This window comes from Terrapene carolina, unplaced genomic scaffold, assembly GCF_002925995.2.
Source record: "Terrapene carolina triunguis isolate 2854851 unplaced genomic scaffold, T_m_triunguis-2.0 Scaffold35098, whole genome shotgun sequence".
Lineage (NCBI taxonomy): Eukaryota > Metazoa > Chordata > Testudines > Emydidae > Terrapene > Terrapene triunguis.
The window spans coordinates 14,484,083-14,487,832 of record NW_020699449.1 but is presented as its reverse complement, the minus strand read 5'-3'; the positions used below and the strand labels follow the sequence as shown (position 1 = coordinate 14,487,832).

The 3,750-nt window shown below is 51.1% G+C and overlaps 1 protein-coding gene across 1 annotated transcript in view; it reads right to left on the bottom strand.

Annotated features, from left to right (window-relative positions):
* Window positions 1–1,348, bottom strand: part of LOC113405355 (paired box protein Pax-5) — a 220,953-nt gene extending 219,605 nt beyond the window's left edge. The window contains exon 1 of the mRNA XM_026646498.1: window positions 1,306–1,348. Within this exon, the coding sequence (XP_026502283.1) occupies window positions 1,306–1,348 (43 nt within the window). The remainder of the gene's footprint in view (window positions 1–1,305) is intronic.
* Window positions 1,349–3,750: the final 2,402 nt, after the last annotated feature.

The following is a 3,750-nucleotide window of genomic DNA, read 5'->3' as shown; positions in this document are numbered from 1 at the left end:
TAGATAGATAGATAGATAGATAGATAGATAGATAGATAGATAGATAGATAGATAGATAGATAATGTCTATCTATATATCACGTTCTTTTATTTTGAAAACAAATCTGTCTTGGCTAAAAGGCTGGAGTGCATAAGGGAAATGTGATTAGTTCTACTTTATATTTCCTTGAAATCTCAAGATCTAATCCAGCGTTTAACTCACCATGAGAGAAGATGTCATTTCACATAACACTGTGTTAATGGATAAATCTTCTCCCAGCCTCTCAAGCACAACAAACCTCAAGGAAACACATTACACACATTTTGCTAACTTACACAGCTAGTTCTAACATTTGGACTCTGTTGTCCATTCTGCCTCACTTAGACTTTGATGTTGCAAAAATTAATTCTATGTTTTTAGAAGAAAATTATTTTAGACTCAGTTTATCATTGATAACTGCTGGGTATTTTTAGGCTAAATCGATATTTTAAATGTGGGGAAAATGCTGCAGACCAAACTTTTCTGTATCTTTCAAACACAATGTTTTCTCTGAGAGAGAGAGAGAGCGAGAGAGATTTGATTTAGAAATATTTGTACATCAATTCATTCTTCTAGAGAGTAAATGATACACACTAAAAGAGGCTGTTTCTAATATTTCCAAGCCCTATTTTTCTAGTAAAGATTTGTCTTAAAAATTATCTGTACATAAATAACTGAGAAATAGTAAAAGTCGACTAAGGAAAACCTCAACTTTTTAAGCCATCCAAAAAAGGGGTGTGGAGAGACTTACAAAAAAGAACAGGTCTGTTTGGTGGAACTATTTAAGGGGTTTGATGGTACTGCTTACTTCTGGCATTTGAATCTCACTGTGAGATGGCGAAGTTCTAACCAAATAAAACGTGCAATCCTCTCTGTAGTTCTCACCCGGGGGTTTTAGTACCTGATCTAGGTAAATCAATGTTTGAAATTTGCATTCTGGTTCTCTCTGTGCACTCTGTCTCTGGCTTTCGCAATACAATGATTAGCAAGGGCTGGTCGGAGTGGCATGTATATAGGGATATAGGTGACACATATTCTCTAGAAATGCCGCAGAAGTTTATCTCGCGAATTCAAGGGGGAAAGAGCGAGCCAGCGGCGGCGGTTGTTTTCTTTTCCATCCTCCCTGCAAAGCGCAGGTCAAGTGCTGCTGGTCCTCGCTAGTGGTGCCCAGAGGCAGCTACACCGACCCCCCTTTAATAACCGCTCGGGACGCTGTGTGATCGGACCAGGCGGGGTGGCGGGATCGGAGCTAAATGTCAGAGAAGTGGAACTAGCCGCCTACTTACTATGCATTGCTGCAAACGGGTCGTGCTTACAGTGTATTTCCATCGGAGCGGTCCCCAGCAGCTTCCCGGTCAGGTATAAACTCCCCGGCGCTCGGCCCCGCTCCGTCAGCCCAAACCGCGGGGACTTGCTGCCCAGACCTCGGGCTCCACGCCGGCAACAACCCCCCCCACAAAGATCCTTCCCGGCGCGGCACTGTCCGCTCACTCCCGCCCGGCGGCGGGACGGGACCTGGGGAGGAGTTCGGGACGGTCCGGTTCCCAGTCCCGCCCGGTCCCTGCCGGTCTCCCGCTGGCGCTGGGGCGGGTCAGGGCGCCGTGGAGAAGGGCAGCAGAGCCCCGGGCGGGCACAGCTCCTCAGGCGGGTCCGGAGCAATCCAGGGGCCGGAGAGGCGCGGAGCGGGACCCCGCGATCCCGGACCGGGCTGCGGGGTGACCTGTCGGGGGCTCCCCGCCCCGGGGAAGCTGGAGGGCGCTGGGCGAGCCGGGCCGGGGGCTCCGACCATGCCGGGCGGGCTGCTCGGCTCCCTCACGCCCGCCGCTCCGCCCCGGCGGGCTCCGGCGCCCGGCGCTGCGCTCCCATCCCGCTGCCCGTCTCGGCTGCCCCGCGGCTACTGCGCGCCCATGGCGGAGCGAGGCGCCTGGCCGGAGCCGCCTTCAGGACCCCGCTGCCTGTGGACAGCGGCGCGGGGCTCAGCCTCTGGGAGCGGGCGGGGGCGGGGGCCGTCACTCACCCGCCCGCGGGCCAATCGGGAAAGTAAAGTTGCCGGCCGCCCCGCATTGGCTGCCGGGCGGGGCCGGCTGCGATTAGCCAGCTCCCGACCAATCGGAGAGCGGGGGCGGGGCCGGTTCATTGACAAACCGGGGGCAGTATGGGGGAGGGGGGAGCCGGCCAGCCACCACCTCGTGCTGCTTCTCCCGGGGCGCCCCTCCCCCGCGCTGGGGCAGCGTGGGGCCCAGCCGGCTGGGGGAGGGGGGAGGCTGCGTTACCCCCGGGGATGGGGGCGCGGGGGGGGCTGGGGAGTATGGGACACACCGCTCAGGATCGGGCCCCCGACCCGCCCCACAGCTGCAAAAGGCCGGGCGCCCTGATCTGCCCCGGTCACTCCCGCTCCCCCCTGTGCCGCTTGGAAAGCACCGCAAAGCGCGGCCCAGCCGGTCCCGGTCCCGCCAGGAGCTGCCGGCGAACGAGCTCCCCAGCCACGCCAAGGACAGGCCCCGGGGCCAAGCCGAGATCGGGGGCGGATTTTTTTTCCCCTCTCCAACTTTTTCGTCTCCAGTAAAAGTGAAACTCTTTCCCCTCCCCCCTCCCCCCCCCGGGTATTTTCACTGTCAAGTTAATGAGAGGGCGGCAAAAAAAACCCCACTATAGCAATTGTTTAAAAAAAGGCACTTTCACCAAGTCACAGAAGGATGCTCCCTTTTACAGAGGGAACCGCGAAATGACAGCGGCCCGATAATGATCATTAAATATACTGAGGAGCTCGCCGCCTCTCCCTGGCTTCAGAGCGCAGCATATGACACACCTCACAAAAGAGACTCGATACCGTCTATTTTGCTGCTGGTTATTATTCTGCCTTCATGAAATCTATAGTTATTACCGGATCTAGTTGCATATGCTTGGCAGAATTAAGTATCTGTGCCCTTTGTTATATTTCTTTCCTCCTATGATAACTTTGTGCAGCAAGTGCATCATCAATAATATATTGTATAGCTGTACATATATACACCCCGCCTATATCGCTGTGCATATGAGAGGGAATATATTTATACAGACTGTATCTACACAGTCACACACATATATAGTTCTGGGTATAATTATATGATACACATAGACTCATATTTATAGCACATGTAATTTATATTATATATAACCTGTATATCGTACATACTATAAATTATGACTGTGTATAAATATATAAAATAATGACTCTATATAGGAGCATGCATATATAGAGAGAGAATTATACACAGGAGAATATATATATATACAGTATATATTATAATGACTCTCTCTCTCTCTATATATATATATATAATTATACACAGGACTCATATATATATGCATGTATATGACTCATATATATGCGTGCTCCTATACTAATATAATATAATATAATATAATATAATATAATATAATATATCACTCTGTGTGTGAAGATACATATAATAATCTCAGAGAGAGAGAGAGAGAGAGAGAGATGCAGGAAGAATCCTTTCCCTGTCTGAAGTGACTAGCTGAAGCAAAGCACTGCTAAGTGGTGTATTGTGGGTGTGACGATTGGTTAGCCTGTTTTGTTCGCTTGCTTTCCACACTGATAATAAGGGATCTAAAGCTGACAGGGAACCGGGCGTCACTGAAGCAGGGAGGGTGTCTAACCCAGTGTGGCCCAGGCCCAAAGAAGGGATCACTGACTCGTGTAGCTGAGGCAGGAACCCGCCCCCGGG